The sequence below is a fragment of the Gallus gallus genome, chromosome 11 (assembly GCF_016699485.2).
Source record: "Gallus gallus isolate bGalGal1 chromosome 11, bGalGal1.mat.broiler.GRCg7b, whole genome shotgun sequence".
Classification (NCBI taxonomy): Eukaryota; Metazoa; Chordata; class Aves; order Galliformes; family Phasianidae; genus Gallus; species Gallus gallus.
Window position 1 is genome coordinate 9,510,896 of NC_052542.1, and position 17,398 is coordinate 9,528,293.

The 17,398-nt window shown below is 36.7% G+C and overlaps 1 protein-coding gene across 10 annotated transcripts in view; it reads right to left on the reverse strand.

The window, feature by feature from the left end:
• The window catches only part of ANKRD27 (ankyrin repeat domain 27), a 41,970-nt gene that overhangs the window by 7,072 nt on the left and 17,500 nt on the right, over positions 1–17,398 (reverse strand). For 9 of the 10 annotated variants that reach the window (XM_015292432.3, XM_046899463.1, XM_015292436.4 and 6 more), the window contains 12 exons: positions 13,816–13,908; positions 12,917–13,044; positions 12,374–12,456; positions 11,520–11,635; positions 10,636–10,728; positions 10,066–10,263; positions 9,702–9,761; positions 9,477–9,596; positions 6,204–6,248; positions 2,331–2,453; positions 826–1,023; positions 361–480 (listed from right to left, as the gene is read on the reverse strand). In XM_015292432.3, the coding sequence (XP_015147918.2) occupies positions 361–480; positions 826–1,023; positions 2,331–2,453; positions 6,204–6,248; positions 9,477–9,596; positions 9,702–9,761; positions 10,066–10,263; positions 10,636–10,728; positions 11,520–11,635; positions 12,374–12,456; positions 12,917–13,044; positions 13,816–13,908 (1,377 nt within the window). The remainder of the gene's footprint in view (positions 1–360; positions 481–825; positions 1,024–2,330; positions 2,454–6,203; positions 6,249–9,476; positions 9,597–9,701; positions 9,762–10,065; positions 10,264–10,635; positions 10,729–11,519; positions 11,636–12,373; positions 12,457–12,916; positions 13,045–13,815; positions 13,909–17,398) is intronic. The other variant, XM_046899462.1, reaches the window with a different exon arrangement.

A 17,398-nucleotide genomic window follows, 5' to 3' on the forward strand; every position in this document is an offset into this window, starting at 1 on the left:
AGAAGCTCATTTCATTTTTTGTGTGCATCTTCTATATAGGCCAAGTCTAAAGGAGACTTAAAAATAAACACCACCACACAAAATGCTAAAAAAAACAAACAAAAAACATTTGATAGAATCACAAGCAAGAAAACCTGCTCTCTGCCACAGAGAAGTTCCATAAAAGCAGTTAGCTGTACAATCACAAAGTAACATTTATCTCCTCAAAAACTCTGAAAGGAGGAAGAGGAACAAACACTCTTTTTTTTTCTGAGTACTTTTAATGGAGAAAAGCTTAAATAGTAATACTAATCTGAGTCCTAAACAAGCACAGGTACCACATAAAAATAGTATTCTGAACACTGTTTCCAGTAATCTTACCTGTAACAACAAGGCAGTAGTCTCATAGTGACCATTCAAGCATGCATAAATTAAAGGGGTATTTCCATATGCGTCCTTTTTATTTTGTTTAGCATTATAATCCATTAGACATTCTACCACCTGTTGGAAGAAATAACTTTTTAACTGAAGATACTACCTAACTGCAATCATGCACATTCCTTTATAAATCTGTAAACACAGAATGAAAAAGGGAGGGAAGAAAAAAGATTGAAGAAAACAAGTCTCAGTTTTGCCAAACGGATAACAATCAAAAGCACTAATTCTTATCACACTGGTTGCCATAATTTAGGCCATACAAACCAACCAACCATCACCTCAGCCTTAAGCATCATTAAATTAATTTTAATTGTTAACTGGTTTATCTTGTTGCTAATCTCACAGAAATTAGCTTTAACAGCTTTTTGCTGTGTTAAATAGCTTGCATTTATGAAGAGGCTCCATTACCTGGGAGTGACCTTTTTGGCAGGCTAAATGAAGAGGCACTGCATGTTCTGCATTCTTGGCACTGATACTGGCTCCGTGTTTCAACAAGAGAGAGACAAGGTCAGAGTGTCCATGCAGTGCAGCCATATGCAATGGTGTAAAACCGTCTTGATTTGAAACATTTACACCAAGACCATTAGCAGGGACCCTTGCAAATTTCTGTTGAGGAACACACAAAACAAAATACATAATTAATTCTGTAACTTCCTATTGTCCAAAAAGCAATCAAATACCTACTAAGTAAAACACCAAGCAGATGGAGAGACATTACAAGAACTTCAACTACAGAACCTCGCTGAAGACCTTCAGGAAAACAGCTGGTGAACCAGAGCAGTTTGGCAGTATTTTTCAAGTTTTTTTCTCTTTTTCTTCCAGTATGGTAGCTCCCTAAATAGAAATTCCTGGCAAAGTATTCATGTTATTAAAAAGGGACGAAAGCTGTGCAGGTTGAGATGGAAGTAAGCCCCAGAGTTTTTATATAGCTGTTAGGATGCTGTTACATACAGAGAGTGGGTATTAATACTTTATGAACTACATTGCACAAATAGGTGCTCATGCTCTTGCAGACACTGTGTACCTATTTTACTGCACTAGATAATGCTACTAGGTAATACATATAATAGCTAAAATTATTTTTATTCATGTGCACGTATCATTGTCCCAGAGCACAGACTCCCCCATGGGAAGTCAAGAAAACTACCTGGGATGTGGCTTACACAGCAGTATTTGTTTTTACTCCTCTCACAAACTGCATAGGTGCCTAATGTTCACAGTGGTAGATCTTTCATTCTGCCTGTCCTCAGTGTTCTTTAAAAGGTATGCTTAAACCAGATCCGTTAACAAGTGACTTCTGCTTTTCATTCAGTAGGCAAGTAAATTCCAAAGCCTGCGTCGTTCCTTCCCTGACACCAGCAGAACTTCACATTGTCCAGCTGTGGCATCTTTAACACATATGGTCTCCATATTCAGAAGCACAAGGACACAAGTTATCAAAGAATAAACCACAGAACCTACACGAAAGAAGTATAAGGTAGCAGCGAGGAATTTAGAAAAACTTAAGCCATCTCACATCTTTGCTCTTTATGGATACTTTTACCTCAAAATAGCCAATGCAGTGAAAACGTACAATTTGGTTTATTCTCCAATGACTTATCTGGCTATGTATGTCTTAAAAAGTAGCAATTCTTCTTGAAAGGCAAGTAATTGGCATTCGGTTTCCAAGAAGTCTGAATCATTTCCTTACTTTAAAAAAAAAAGTGTATTTTAAAAAACCTCTGTACTCCATGATAAATAAGTCTTTGTACAATTTACTATCATCAGATGAGCTCTGTTATGGTCTGTACATACTTGATAGCTTTTTGGACAGAGATACAGAGGTGTTGGGCAATATGAATGCTATTTCCCTTGAACTAGAAGCTGAATTACATGAACACAAATTATTCTATTTACAGAACGAGTATTCCAACCTTTTGTGCTGGCCCACATTTTGAACACTGGCATAAAGGATGGCAGAATTCTGGTTTTGATGTACTGACTGTGTCATCTTCATCTTCTAAGTCTTCTTCTGTCCATTCCAAGAGATAACGTACCTGGTAGAGAAAGCAAGTCCTCCTTTATAAATCCCACAGGTTCCACATCCTACTAAATCTGCATGTCTGCATCTTATACAAGTATGATTTTACAGACACATACTTGTGAATATCGCAGGAGGACTATATAGCTACTCCTGGCATCGCTTCCCCTAAGGGAAATTAAAATATCAAATGTTACTGTTGACAAAGCAGCTAGAAAATTCACTAAGTACAGCAGCGAAGTAAATTATAAATGACTTCCTGCTGCCTAATCAAGACTTCAGTGTTAACCTCCGCTCAAACCTTCCAAATCCCTTTAGCTCAGACGATGATTAGACCAAGATTTGTGCCAGCTCGTGTCAATGTGAATTTTGTTTCATCTTTTTCTTTAACAAACATAAGTGGTGACAAGGATAACAACATTTAATCAATATCCAAACTTTGCAGGGGCACTGACTTTTCTTAGGTCTGTTACTTCCCAGAAGCTTGACAGTTTCACTTTTCCTCAATGGATAATGCCTCCTTTTTGACAGAGAGCTCTTCAGTGAAATTAGTCTTAGGATTCAGAGCATTCCTGTAGGCTCTACAAGCAGTAACACTTACTGCAAGATAGTTATAAACTAAATTCTACTCAACAAAGCCATTTAAGAAATACATTTTCACGCTGGGATCTATTCATCCAATGTAAACTAAAGATACCTTAGAATTAGTCAAGGCTCCATTACTGCAGTAAATGACCATGTTATACCTGTAGAAAATACAGCTTGAGAACCTCCTTCCAAAAAGCTTGCTACATAACTGAAATGAATTTGGGAAATAAAGCTTAATCCTTTCTAGACAGATCTTCCATACTGTCCTCAAATACTTCTTTCTCACTAAAGACACAGAGGATTTACCAAAGTGAGCTGAGTGTTATTTTCAAAACGCAGAAGTGTCACTGGGTCAGTTAATTAAAATAACTCTCACTGATTAACATAATTATCTGTAATTTAAAGTATAATTGCTTTTGAAGTTTGCAGGTGCTATGATAATGACAAAAGTTGTGGTTTTTTGGCTTCTTGAAGAATCAGAGCATAATTATTATTTTTGTTCCATCTTCCAGTTCCCTGGCACTTTGTTTAATGCCTCCTCTTGCAAAGCTGAACTGGCTGTCAGAGGAGAAATCTACAACAGCACTAATGACCCTTCTGATGCTTCTGTTCCTATGGAGACAGAACTCGGGCCGTCAGAACAAGATAAGAATTTTCAAATAACCCTTTTTTAAATAGATACGCAAGCTGTAGATGATATGCTGATATGCAAGCATGTATGTATGCACGCCATCCAGTCAACAGATCTCTTTCTAATGAACACTTGTACATAAACTTGAGTAATGTGGAAAGTAAGGCCGCAAAAAATAAGGTGACTGTCATCTGAATGCACAAATTAGATTTCTGAATGCTTCTCACTGACAATGTCTCTTGATCAGTGCTAGATATTTATTTTCTAGCACATTATAACTATATATTTAATTTTCCTTCAGTATTTTATGATAGTTCAGATTTTGACAAAATCTGTGAAGAGTTAACTGTGATACACTCTTGTTAACTATTTGCCAAGGCAATAGTAAATATCACTGCTGTGTATATTGCTGCTTCTTAAAAGACCTTAAGGGCTGACTTGGAAATAAGTGCTAAGATTAAGCTATGCTGTAAACTACAACAATGACATTTACATTTCTTTCCCATGATCCTTTATCTCCAGATAAATAAGTTCCTTTTAATCAGCAAACTGGGACAAAATACATGAGAGAATCAGTATTAACACTGTATGCATTTTGTGTTGTACATTATCTCTTTTTTTTTCTTATGACTGTGTGATTAGGATGTGAAATTCCCAAAACACGTATCACCTAAATGATTGTTTCAGAATATGCCTCCAGAAGTAAAGCCCTGCATTCTCACACAGGTTCATGGTTTTGTCCTGTGAAGTACAAAACAAATAAGAAACATACAGCCTTACGTATGTTTTGAAAATATAAAACTTGTAAAGATTTCTAAGCAACACCTTCAAGTTTTCAGTGGGATGTACTGGAAACATCCTATTTTTCAAACTTCTGGTCACAAATGGCCATAGTAACTCAAGAGGACATCAAAACAACAAGTATCACAAGCTACAGGACACCAGCTCTGAATCTCATACTATTATAAACATCACCTCATCTATTGAAGGGAAACCTAGACTACAGAAAAGTTGTATGCTCCTAAGGTAACTTCTATTCTGTATTGACTGCTGTCAAGAAAAGTTTCTCTAAGCATAAAATATAAATAAGAGTGTATCACAATAACCAAATAAGAGCCCATTTTTCATTTACACCGCCTGTGTGCAATTACTACATGCGGTAAGTAGGAAACAAACAGTAGACAACACTCAAACCATTAGATAATGCAGAAATGTAGGAATTAAAAAACATTCCTGGATTTAAAAAACATTATATTACTGGAATGCACAGTAAGTCAATAAACTTTAAAGCGTAAATCCCACCATTCAATTTCCAGAATGTAGTTCTGTGGCACAGGAACAAGCAACTGGGAAACAGCAACTCTTTATATTGGATATGCTATCAAAATCAGATTTTCCTAAAAACTCATCTTTTTTCCTTGTTTTCTGATGACCATACATCCAGTTCAATATTATGATCTCAGTATACATGTCTTTTTATTGCTCTACAAGGCACCACGCTCACTAACTGCATCTGACAGTGCAGCTCAAGCACCTGCAAACAAACTGTCCTTTCCCACTACATTTACTTTCAACGTGACTGCCCTGAATAACGTTCTTCCTAAGTTCTTTGCATCTCTTAGAGATGGCTAGGCATGCATTTTTAAATAGCAATATTTCATAAGGGACAGAATTATTTAAACTGGCCAAAACAGAAAATAAAAGGGGATTCTAAAGTATACAGAAATACAAGATGCTATTCACATAATGCCCCCACAGAAGAATACCAAAGTCAGCATGTGCAAAAATCACACTAGGAACCTAGGGAGCAGCAAGAGCAAGGGTCAAGAAAAGCCATAAAAATAAAACAAATAGCAACCTTGTATATCAGGAGTATTGGGATAAATAAAGACAATTCCACTAATACTAAGCAATCAGCAAATTTCCCTTCCACCTCCTTGGATTTTACTTGTTATCTGTTCTACCTCTTCCAGCAAACTGCAATGTAGAGCTCTGTTATCTACGCCACAGCTTGAGTACAGGGGATTAATGGGATAACAGTGGCTTCCTATACACACTGATACATTTTTAAGGTAAATCTCAGCTCTTGGAAGTCATGAAAATTTCTTGTTCTTTTCAAAAACTGCTACCAACAAAATTTTGATGAAGATGACCCAATAATAGCTCTATCAGATGTGATAACTTTTTTCCAAAATCATAATAGCGCCCCAATAAATATCATTCATGTAATATAAACCTGCAATTAAAAGAAGTATATTCAATTAAACCAACAGCTCCCCTCTAGCTGACACTGCGTTATACTAACCAAATTCATTTCTTTCCTGCATGGTCATGAAAATGTCAAAATAATAGCCCTCAAAGCACTGAAGGTAAAATGATTTGAGGACATCGAGTGAAAACTCTTGGTAGAAAACAAGGTCTACATGATTGTTTCTGAAGGAAAATACTAAGTGAAGCATTCTTACCTTATTATTTACAAATAACTTCCTCAATTTGAATGAGGTAAATTGGAATTCACTAATATTCAACAGCCATTTTAGGACTCACCATTTCCAGATCTCCATCAGCAACTGCTCTTAGGAGTTTTTCCACCTATGTATGAAGAAAATGTATTTGCTATTAAACTGTGCATGGAAAATCCTGTCTCTCTTATTAACCCCTAAGCTAATGTGGACAGATTAGTGCTGGCCGTTTTATATTTGCTAATAAAGTTTTAAAGAAAAAAACATCTTCTTTTAAATACAAATAAATACAAAAGCTGTGAATTCACAGTCATTCGATGATCTCTGACTTGCCCAGTTAAATAGTACTTACCTAAATAGAAGACAAGTAGTCCACGTATAGGGAAAGCCACATAAGCTGATACACATTATTACACTGCTTCAGCAGCAGCAGACCATACATTCCTGTTGTGAATTTAAAACTAAAGAAAACCCTACACAAGTGAAACTCCTGCCCTGCTGAACACTACTGCTGTTTGGGCTCTTCTCAGCTTTAGCACATTATTCCAGCACTGTGCCAACATCACCAAAGAGACTGCTGTAAGAACAAAGTTGTTTCAATCAAATTCAATTTCAAGTTGAAGATATCACGGAGTAACAGCTAGAGTTGCATTTCAATCTTTATCTAAATATGATAAAGATTGCTCATTAACAGCTGCACCTCAACACATTTAGAACAAATGCTCAGCACACTGTACAAAAAGATATAACTGATAGCAATAAAATCCTTTCACCTCTAACTGTTCCAGAAAGCATGCTATCAGGAATACTCCTTTTAGAAACCATATGTGACAGCAGCACTCAAAGGAGGCACTATTATTCATGTAACAGAATTAAATGGACACTCCTTGAAAGTGCACAGCTTAACTTACGTTACTAATGGCAATTTACATATCAGTAACATAGAGCTTATGTTCCAACACTACAAGACTTTAAGCAGTCCTCATCTTTATGGAAGGGTAGGGGAAAAAAGGAACTGTTGATCCACTCTTAAGTTGAACATAGCCCACCTGAGCACAAACTAGCTATTTTCACATTACAACTGTAGTACATTCTGGGAAACAGAAATATTTATCAGCAAGATAGAGAGTTTTTAATTTTTAAAAGGCATGAATGTACATAAAATGTTTCTGATTAACTCTATATTTTGTGCATAAACTATCAGCTCTTTTCTATAGCATTTCTGGAAGGAATTTTATTATTAATTGCTTTATGTCAGGTTACAAATACCAGTAAAGTTAAGAATCTTTACGTTACATTTGGATAAACAGAATGGTAATGTCAGCAGGGAGTGGTGAAACTCTGCAAGAGTAGCAAGTGACTTTTAAGGATACTGCAGAATTTCTCTGCAGCTACATAAAGTAGGAGGGGAAACTCAGATGGAAGACAAGCAGGCTGTGACTGTAATATTTGGTACAGCAAACGTGGAAGAATGAAACTAAAAGGAAGTCATATTTCACTGGTCCGATGTCCTTTAGGGTTTTAGCAGAACAGGACAAATCTTGTACGGGCAAAAGACCAGAGGCTAGGTTAAATCTCTCCATCCCTTTCTATTTCTTTTTAGGGAAGCTACTAAATTTTGTTTTTCCACATTACTACAGTTCCAGTATAAGGTGAAGCTCCTTGAAGTCACGCAGTAGGCCCTCAAGGCAGCATTCTTCTTACCCAACTTGCAACGTCTAAAAGCCATCTGTCTAAATCTAAACTCCCTCCTGGTACCTCCAAAATAGAATGCAGACAACAAACAACACCTGAGTACAGCTCAGCTCAAATTAAGCATCTAGGCTGTCTGAGATGAATGATGCTCTGGAGGTACTAACTTCTCTCCACCGATTAAGGAGAAAAACAGGTGACTAAACTTAAGACGATTGTCTTTCAGACATGTGAAGGCAGGTGTAAGCTGTAGCCTCTGCACATGCACATCTAAAATGGACTAAATATGTTAAGAAGATCTGTGCCTCCCTTAAATTTCCCTTAGCACAGCTCCCTAATCATACAGAATAATGTCACCATAGAAGCTCTTAATGATTCTGAGGGATCAGTCTTATCACATAGGAGACACCTGACAGTAATAGCAAGTGACCCACAAGCTCTGATCATTTCTTTCCAAAAAGAACAACTTCCTTAGAATTCTAAAAACTGCCCCAGGCCTTAACAGTGGAGAAATATATAAATCTACTATGCAGCTTATGGATTATTTATTAAGAGTACTTGGGCTAAAATGTCTGCTCCATGCATTCCTCCATCTTTCCAGCTTGCTTTCTCATTCCTCTGTGGAAGGTAAGTACTTTCCCTTAAGTGTAAAAATAAAAGAAACAAAGCCACTTGATGAAATCTACTGTAACTCACTCACATACTCAGCTTTTCTGCTGCTGAACAGAAATGGTGCTAAGAGTTATTAGTTCCAACGAACGACATTCCAAGTTTACATGCCTGGCTCTTTTTCTTTTCTAAGTTGTACATGAGACACATTCAAGACTATATGCCATAACTAGCAGTAATAAAGAACCCGCTGCATTCCTTTAATCCATGATCTAACCCTGAACTCTGGAAAACTGACCTTATCAGTTTCCCATTACTTCCAGCGGCATTCCCTTTATGAGGATCTCTCAGGATTAGGCCCTTGTCTCTTTGCTTAATAAGAATAACAGCAGTGAGCCCATTTGAAACCTGGCAAACAGAACTGACCTAAAGCTGGATTACAGGAAGAGGTCATTAACCCCAAGAATATAAGGTGTAAGCTGCTTGTAATCTTTTCCCCTGGTTTGAACTACAGTCTTAGCTCTCATGAGCGATAAATTTGTTCCCTCAAGGAAGAGAAATCCTCAATCTATCAGGTAAAGTTTTACATATATTAGACCTCATTTACAGAGCCTGCGTGCACAGAGAGGTACACTCTGACATCTAGGCTCCCACAGACTAAATAGATACCAAGGAGTGAATTAATATTGTCCTTTTGGCAAACTTTACATCTGTAAGTTTCCTGACGGTTTTTAGAAAACAGGAAAGTTTGGACAGAGGAGAACATTATAGCAGAAGGAATGCAAAGAGTTAAAATGCAGAAACGATATGGAGAGAAACAAAGATACTGTGGAGATCAAATTGGAAAAAATGGAACAGGAAGATAAAGAATTACAAACAGAAGCATCAGAAGGAGTGATGATATGACGGTCTGGGGAGGGTATATATCAAAGTATGGATTTAAGGTCCCAAATGAAGTAAAAAAAATAAAAGGATATTTTTGAAGAAGCAGTTTAAAACTGTCTTACACAATATTGCTCTTCTAGGTTCACTCACTTTGCTTTTACTTCGGTCTTACCTCTTTATAACTGTTCTTCGCTTCATCTTGCCTGGTATCAATTGATGCTGATGACAAACTAGAGACAGATGATCCTCTGCTGAAAGTTTCTGTTGAGTGCTGAGGAGACCGAAGTGGTGACTTCAAGTTGGGAAAAAAACCCCAAAAAACGGAAGAATTTACACCATCAGATTAAGCAGGTTAAATGTAAGAAAAAAATGTTTAGTGACTTCCATTGGTTGTTACCTCAGAAGCACTCTGTCCCCGCTCAAAGGTTAGATAGTTTAATTCCATCAGTGACAAAATCTGCATAAAAATATTAATAAAGAAAACCAATGTAACTCCACTGACTGAAACATAAATTAGCTGACAACCTAATATTAGTAATAGATTACAATTGAGCAGATTACAGTTCACACATTTATGTTCTGCAGTACGGAGAGATTGCATTCACACTACTAGATGTAAAACACAACCATTTTACCTCAAAAGCAAACATACGTTTTAACTTAAATAGTACTAAAGTACAAAATCTTATTAACAGGTTAACAGCCACACTTCTGTGGAACTGCATCAAAGAGAAATCAAGCTGGAAGATAAACAACAGTACCTTGGAATTTAATGCACACTGTAGAGAAGTCTCTTTCATCCGGTTTTGAGTATTTGGATTTGCCCCATTTTGCAAAAGCACTTCTATGATCCCTTGATAACCCCAACGAGCAGCTATATGAAGAGGGGTATCTCCCTTTTCATTTCCAATATCTAGTCTACAGGAATGCACATCATAGTAGACTAATGCTTTGACGCACTAGAAAGAAAAGGAAAGCCATCAATAAATTATTGTATAGTCTCCAATTCATATAACATGTGCAATCTTAAATGGGTTGTTTTCATTCCTACTCATACAATCCATTGCCTAAAAGACAGGCTTTTATAGTTGAGTGCTATTAAACAAAGAGTTAAAAATCAAATAACTGAACTAGCACAATATTATATTTAATGTGAATGTTTAATTAAAATTGTTATGAACTACTGAATAAGGTGTTAATATACAGCATTAAACAGTTACCCTCCAATTTATTTTCTTTGTAAAACATGGAAGTCTAGTGCAAACTGGTATCATGGTTTAATTCCTTTCCATTTACATGTCCACTTAGTTTGTTACAAAACAATTACTTACATCCTCATGACCATAAGTGCAGGCTAAATGAAGTGGAGTATTTCCATTATTGTCCTGAACGTCAGTACTTGCCTTATAGTGCAATAAGAGAAGCTTAGAAGAAAAATAAAAGCAGACATCTATATAACTAAAAAATTAATACAGAAACGATTGTTACTCTGCATATTCCCTTAGGTTTCTAGTATGATGAAACACTTCATGAAAAGCTGTGTCTCTCCTGCTTCCAATACTAACAGTCCCTTTTGGCATTACAGAACTTCCTTTTTTCCCTAACCCAAGAAACAAATAAAGCTGCTGGTTACATATTCAGATTTGTCATTGAAAAAATGAATCACCTACTGCAGCAAACACTGCAATACATACACCACACAATATACCACACAATAATTTACCCCACGTATTAGCAGTCTATAGTGCTGAAGACATAGAATTATTTAAGCCATGGTAACTCAAGGATCTCACATACACAAAATTCTAGTACACAACATAGGTGGCCTATCCTAAACACAATTTGAAGAAATTTAATTAATCCCAATGACTGCAACGGCTCTTTTGTCCCAACCAAGAGCAAAAAGTTAACAGGCTTTCCATTGATACTACGTATCAGAGATTTGTATTCATAAAATGGATTAATTCTCAGGCATTCACAGGTGTCAATTACTTGGTTATTATGAATGGTAGAAAACCTTCCAGTAAAGTAAAACATAAAATACACAAATAAGAATGCTGAAAGATCCTCAATTCTGACAGCACATACCTGTCTAGTAAAACCTTCTAAGAAGACCTAAATGACAATTACAGTAGAACAGCTTAATAAGAGTCAGATATCTATTATTTAGGTTAAGTACTTGCTTTTATTTCTAATCAAGCCTTTTAGTGCTTACTGTAACGTTTTGATATCCCTTCTGACAGGCAAGGTGAAGTGGAGTTGAACCGTGGTAATCTGTAGCGTTGACAATGGCTCCTTTGGCTACTAGTAAATCCACTAATGACGTTTGTCCTTAAAAAATACACAGTCATTAGAAGAGAGAAGTTACGTTTCCTAAAGAACATTGCTACTTCCTATATTCAAACATGATAACCTCCCTTTCTGCGTACTGTCTTTTTACATACTGTATATTTACTTCCCACTGGGAATTTTCTGTTGTAAGTTACACGTGGTCAAGACTGTGCAAAAGAACCGCCAGCTAAAATCAAGCTAGGTTTGTATTCTGAGTAAGAACATAGTCATGTCACACAAAGCTTTCCCATGTTAGGATTCAAGATAATAATAAAAGAATGAAGGTGGTTAAAAAAAAAGAACCACACAGAAAATTAATTCATCTTCTAAGAAAATGAAAGATCAATGGTACAGCGAACATTACAAGACAGGAGATGGTACAGATCTACCATGCGTAGCCAGCTACAGGAGACAGAAATTACTCATTTCTCAATTTGTAAGTTCTTTAAAAACGAGACTGGTTTCTGATGAAATTTTAACTTTTTTCACAACTGAAGAAAGAACCACGTTAGGCAAAAGTAAACTGCTGGCAAACAAATAACCTGCCTATAAGAAACTGAGCTTAAAAGAAAATGCAGCAACTTCAGCATGTGCCAAGATATCAGTTCTCATAGCTAATAAGCTAAAAACACTTCACAGTAAAATTCACTGTATAGTGAAAGTTGGGAAAGACCTTAACAGGAAAAAGTGGAACATAAGAAGGTGAAAACATTAGCAAAGAAAACCAACGAGACTCACCACAAATAGCAGCTATATGAAGTGGTGTATACCCCCGGTCATCTCGGGAAAATGGAGTGATAATTGAAGGATCATTCAGTTTCCTGCAAAACACAGTGGTTTAAAAGCAGCTCAATTACCTATGCAGCAGGGTTTATGAGGAGATTCAGAGAGAGAAACTGCCAAGGCTGACAAGAAACTGATGCTGGAACTCCTTATCCTTTAACTTCTCACACTGACAAATTATTCTATCCAGAGTGTTATGTTTTTTGAGAGTGTTTTTGTCCACGATGTGTAAGTTTTGCTCAAGAGAAGAAACATTCCACACCACAGTTACCAAATGATATACAGACTCCATCACAAAATTTGCCTGGATCCAAAGCATTCAGTACCCTCCTAATGTTTCTTCTACTGTTTCAAACTATATGAACGTAAGCTCTCTATTATATCCTGAAGTGCTACCAACGTCCTCCATAACTGAAAGCAGCGTACTTTCTAAAGTAAATCTTAGATTAACAATTCTACATAGCTTTTCCTGCATTTGCAAAGATAAAAAGTGCTTACCCAGAAACTAGCTTCTCACATTTGTCACAGTAACAGAGCGGATGACACATTTTTTGTACAGTGTCCTTATCACTGTCACCTTGACTTAGTAATCGCTCCACTTCCTCCTGATTACCTGAAGCAATATGCTACAAAAAGCCAAGAGAAGAAAGAGAATGAGGAACTGATATAAAAAGTCATCCTCACAAAAGTTTAGAAAAAAAGAAAAACAATTCACTGAAGCACAAAAACAAACTGATCATAAGAGACACACACTCAACCGTTAGAAAGCAGAAATGAACAATGTCACAGCACAAAACCCTTTAATGGGCATTCAGCATTAAAAATAATCTGTTCTTGGCTTACCTCACTTTCTATAAAAAATTAAAACAATTAGACTTGGTCACAAAATTGAGCTCCCTCAGTGCAAAAACGTTTTTATAAAATTACTACATCTCTAGCCATAAGCAGCAAACACGTAATTAGAAGCTCTGCTTTGTTTCCCTGTACAGGGAAAATTCTTTTAGAACAACAATTAGAGATAAGCACGTAATACAAAGTAGCTATCAGGTGACTACATTTAAGTTATTTCAGCAACCTCTTTAATTTTAAGCACTAAAGGTAGCGAGACACAAGCAATTACTAGCATTACATATGTGCTTTAAATATGGACTGATCAATACCAACAGCAGTAGCATTTCATCGTCACCTGAGTCCATACTTCTTGGGCACCAGAATTCATGAAGTCATATTAACTTGGTAATGTTTTGGCACAGAAACACAAACATACTTCTAACAACTACTAAAAAATATTTTACAGTACTAATACAATAAATGCTGCACATTTCAAAAAACACCCAAAGGACAGTATATCAATATGAAATGAGCAACTACATATATAGTTATGCCAATAAAGTTACCTTAAATAAGCAGTCTATTGGAGTAGTAGCCATCTGGGACAAAAAGTTCATCCTTTGTCTTAAAAGCAGCTTGTCATACAGCCTGTCAGACTCCTGAAGATAAAATATATAAATAAGTTACCAATACCCTCATTTACGAGTAAAAATAAAAATTACAGTCAGAAAAAAAACAGATTTTCTAGAAATTTCACCAAGGAAGTCTCAAAATCAACACCTCTCTTGCACTGCTGTCTAAAAAAATCCTCACTTGTTAAAGCCAATAAGGTTGTTAGAAACATTTGAGAGGTCTACAGAGATGAAAGTTCAGGTCTATACTTCACAGTATATTATCTATAAATAGAACTTCTTTTCATACTTCAAATGTTGAGATTTTAGAATGGATAAATAATCCAAGACTGCAGTAGAAATCAAGCAGCTGCATCCTGGACGTGGATCTGTTCTCTATCACAATATTAAAACCTCCTTCATAGAAGGCATGGTATCTTTGTAAACTCAGTAGTCAGCCAGTCTGTACAACCTTACACATCTACATTTGGTTGTATGTTTATAAAGGTGACATTCACCAGTTTTTCAGATCTAGGCACTTCAGCTAAAGATACCCACGTCTATCTTTTCAGAATAATGAAGTACATCATCATTGATCTCCTTGGACAGATTCATCCGTGTGACCAGGATGAACTTCCATTAAAAAAAAATATTTGATCAAAACTTTTATTAGCTATGAAAAACGTTAAAGCTTTAATACTGAAATCATTCAAGAATTTCATTAGCTGCTCACATGCTTTGTATTTTAGGGAGAATCTCAAAAAGCAGCACAACTTAGCATAGCTTTAATACTGTCCCTTTTGTGGTGTGTTTTACATGAAAAGCATTTCAAATGTGGAAAAACCAAGGAGCCATTTAGCACAGTAATCCTTATGCGGAGAGATAAGACTGTCATTTTATTACAGAAGTCAGGAAGAAGTCGATTACAGGTGAAAATACGTTTCTTATAAATTCAAAGGTGAAAAAAGGAATGGCCTAAGAATCAGGAATTGGTTAAAATACCAAAATAAGTCCTTCAAAGACAAAATTGCTTCCAACAACTTACTTCCACTCCAGGAATTAAAATAAAAGTTTTGCTCAGAGTGGGACTTTATCAGGTATGACAGCTGTATTTTAAGCTTTATTTCATCTACAACCAAATATTAATGATGCTTTTATGTAATGCAATTCTCTATACATAGAGATATTTGTACCCAAAGAGGAGTCTCTATACAGCAAGCTATCCAGAATAATTTCACCAATAACAATTTACAGCTTGTGAAAACTCTCTCTCCCTCTTCACCCCACCCTGAACCTTATTAATCTCAGCTCGTGTTAGAGACTTCCTTTCCTGCCCTCCTACATGCACTTCTTCAGTTCCAACTCCATGGCCATCCACAGCTCCTTCCATACAAGAATCTAAATGCTGCCTATTTTCTTGTGCATGGCTTCAACCAAGTCCCTGTTTCATATCCACCTTCAACTCTCTAAATTAGGTCTTACTATGTATTAGCTATACACAGGAACTTAAAAGGGGTCCAATACTTATTAGACTGGAATCTCATTAAACAAGTTTGACAAGCACCAGAAAATAAAATGTAGTCCTCCATGCCATCAGTTGCATGCTTCTCTCCTCCTTTTGACCCACACTAAAAATGTCTCTCCAAGACTTGTATCACCTTTAGTGAAGGGCCAGGTAAGTCTTAAGTGCAATTTTCTTCCTGACTTGACACCATTATCCTACAGTGTACATTAGCTCCCTGCGGAGTTCTCCTTCTGTAGTTGGTTTCATTAGGGATCAAACAAGAGCATTAGTCAGCCATCAGAAACGCCATCTGAAGCCAACTATAAAATTAAACATAGCCACATGAGAAGCTGTAACGAAGGCCCTGGGCACAGCAGTGTTCTTGCTCAGAGCCTGAAACCCCTTTGAGTACAATCTGGAAATGGAAGCTGTGGGACATCAACCTGACAACTGCTGCTTTTAAGCAGAAAGCAGATCTCCCTTATCACAGAATAAAGGAAATTCCTAAAGTGCTAGGTTTCTGAAGGGAGAGCAATTCCATCAGAAGTTTCTGCTATGTTCATCCATCTCCTTACTCCCTTTTTTCAGTTCCCATGGTGGGGCTATCTGCTACAACAAAGAGGCAGAGACTATGTGTGCCACCTTTCCTTTCTACCTGCAGCAGGACCAATGGCCTTTCCTTTTAACCTGTGCTAGAGACCATGGGGTGACTCATTTCCTTGTCTTCAAGGCTCTCCATTTTTTTCCCCCCACCATCTAGTCTTCAAGTCATGCTGGCTACTGTGAAAGGAGGTGTGGAGAGTTCCTGTTGCTTGCTCATATACACAAGTGGAAAGGCAGAAAGTAAAAAACTAGCAGTCCAGGCCTGGAGCTGATCCAGCTGAGGTATGGAGGAAAGCTTGCTCTTCTGAACACTGTGTACTGGTGCACTTACATGAGTAGCGTAGGACTGCCTTCACACAGACTGAGGTGTAGCTCATCTTTCAAGACAAGTGTCTCACAGATAAATAATTACAGTATATTATTGGCAGTGACACTTACCAGGAAGTTATAATCACTGGGGGCAATTCCAGTTCATAAAAAAAAAAAGCTAGCCTTAGTTGTGTAAGAAGAGATAGGAGCAGGCACTTCATCAGAAACAGTTTTTATTTTCTTCAACTTGCTGACATTTTTGTGGAAGATAATTCTACTTCGGCTCCAGTTCTCCTTCCAGACCATTAGCACTGCTATTTGTGTATTAATTATTAATGTTAGCCAAGTGACTGCAGGAAGCAAAATTGACTGGCAAGTTGTTTTCCATTTAAACTAACATTTTTATTCTTTTTTTCTTAACAATTTGAAACACTACAAACAAGTACCATAATTTCTTCACAAATAAAAAGGAAGAGTGCTTTTTTTGTGTGTACAAAACAAACACAAGCATGACAAATTCATGGAGAGAATAACAAGAAACAAAACCACAAATAGCAAGAAGACTAAAATGATTGCTAAGTGCTCAAGATTGTGCCCCACGTTGTACCATCCCAAGCCCTGCACACTGAGCTGCTAGTCTGGCTCCTGCAATTACATTCCAGTGCTCTGCAGTAGGACAGACTGAGACACATCAAATTCATAGCGGTACTGAGTCAGCTTATTTTGATTTCTATAACAGAGCATGAAAAAAATAGTTTTGCAATAGTAACTTTTAATTTCCTTTTAAGCAGAAGATGCAAGATGGATACTTTTAATAAGCTAGAAAGTTTTCAGAGCACAAAAGTTTCTAAAGTCACATCAATATCATTCTGGAACAGTCTGAAGGGATTAGACCTGATTGACAGAAGGTTCAGCTGCAACAGATCCACAAACTTTTAGTCCCTGCTGTGTTAGAAATCCTGAGAAACAAATTTGACTTTCAATCACCATCTAATATGATACAGTCCTGCACTCCCACTAAATTATTGACCTTGTGTAATGGAGTTGTGTGCACTGCAAGCACTTATTTTTAAAGAACTTCAACTGAAGTGTAATGTAAAATTATCCAGTAAATCTTCATTC